Source organism: Trichoderma citrinoviride (genome assembly GCF_003025115.1).
Source record: "Trichoderma citrinoviride strain TUCIM 6016 unplaced genomic scaffold BBK36scaffold_478, whole genome shotgun sequence".
Classification (NCBI taxonomy): Eukaryota; Fungi; Ascomycota; class Sordariomycetes; order Hypocreales; family Hypocreaceae; genus Trichoderma; species Trichoderma citrinoviride.
The window spans coordinates 1-1,121 of NW_020195186.1; the positions used below are offsets into that span (position 1 = coordinate 1).

Consider the following 1,121-nt stretch of genomic DNA (forward strand, 5'->3'; position numbering starts at 1 on the left):
AATCAGGCTCTCGACGCCGCCGAGGCTCGTCGCGTGCTGGAACAGGCCCAGCTTCCCCGGCAGCCGCTTGGCCATCTCCTTGTCCCTGAGGGTGATGGCAAAGACGGGCCCGTAGCCGTTGGGCATCTGGCGCCGCAGCCAGCTACCCTCCTGCGCGGCCTCGGGCTGCAGGCTCGCGTGCTGGATCCGGACGACGGTCCTGCCCACCGCCGTCTTCTCGTCCTTGGCCTGCTCCGCCAGCCAGGCGACGAGCGCCGTGGCCGTGGCGCTCTGGCGGCTGACGCGCAGCTCCAGCGTCCGCAGCGAGCGCATGCCCAGCCAGCCCTCGAGGCTGCCGATGACGGACCCCAGCAGCAGCCGGTCGGCGAGCAGGTCGTCGGCCCACGTCGGGTGCTTGGGGCTGACGGCCAGCACGCCGCACAGCATGTCCGAGTGCCCGCCAATGTACTTTGTGCCGCTGTGCATGACGAGGTCGGCGCCCCAGGCGAAGGGGTCCAGCAGCGGCGGCGGCGCAAACGTCGCGTCCACGGTCAGGTAGGCGCCGACGCTGCGCGCGCGCTCGGCGTAGTACTCGAGGTCGCGCGCCTCGCCCGTCGGGTTGAGCGGCGTCTCGACGTGGATGACGTCCCCCGGCCCCAGCTCCGACAGGTCGCAGTCCAGCGGCAGCTTCTTGAGCCCGTTGAGGCGCTCAAAGATGCGCAGGATGCCGTGGCAGCCGTGGTAGCCGTCGCCGATGGCCACCCGCTTCGGGTTCAGGTGCGTGATCATGGCGTGGAAGGCCGCCAGGCCCGAGCCGTACGTGATGGCCTGCTGGCCGATGATGGACGTCAGGAGCGCCTCGAGGCGGGCCATGTTGGGGCTTGTGTGGCGCGAGTAGACGTGGAAGCCGAGCGGTTGGGTCATCTGCGGTTGGAATGTCAATATGATAGAGCAATTCTCTGGGGAGAGAGAGAGAGGCAGAGAGAGAGAGCAAAGTCTTCTATGCTTCTTTCTATCGACACCCGCCCCCAACTTACATCGACTTCGGCAATGGGCTTGAGCTTCTCCGGGTCCTTGGGATACCGGAACGTGGTGCTGGTGTGCAGGCCAGGCGCAATGGCCGGATGTCCGTCGATGCGGGC

General features: G+C 67.7%; 1 protein-coding gene across 1 annotated transcript; it reads right to left on the minus strand.

The window, feature by feature from the left end:
• Positions 1–1,121, minus strand: BBK36DRAFT_1136786 (PLP-dependent transferase; the record flags this gene model as incomplete). The annotated part of the gene is made up of 2 exons (XM_024893100.1): positions 1–903; positions 1,017–1,121. Coding segments are annotated over 2 exons (1,008 nt in total), but the record flags the coding sequence as incomplete, so codon positions are not given.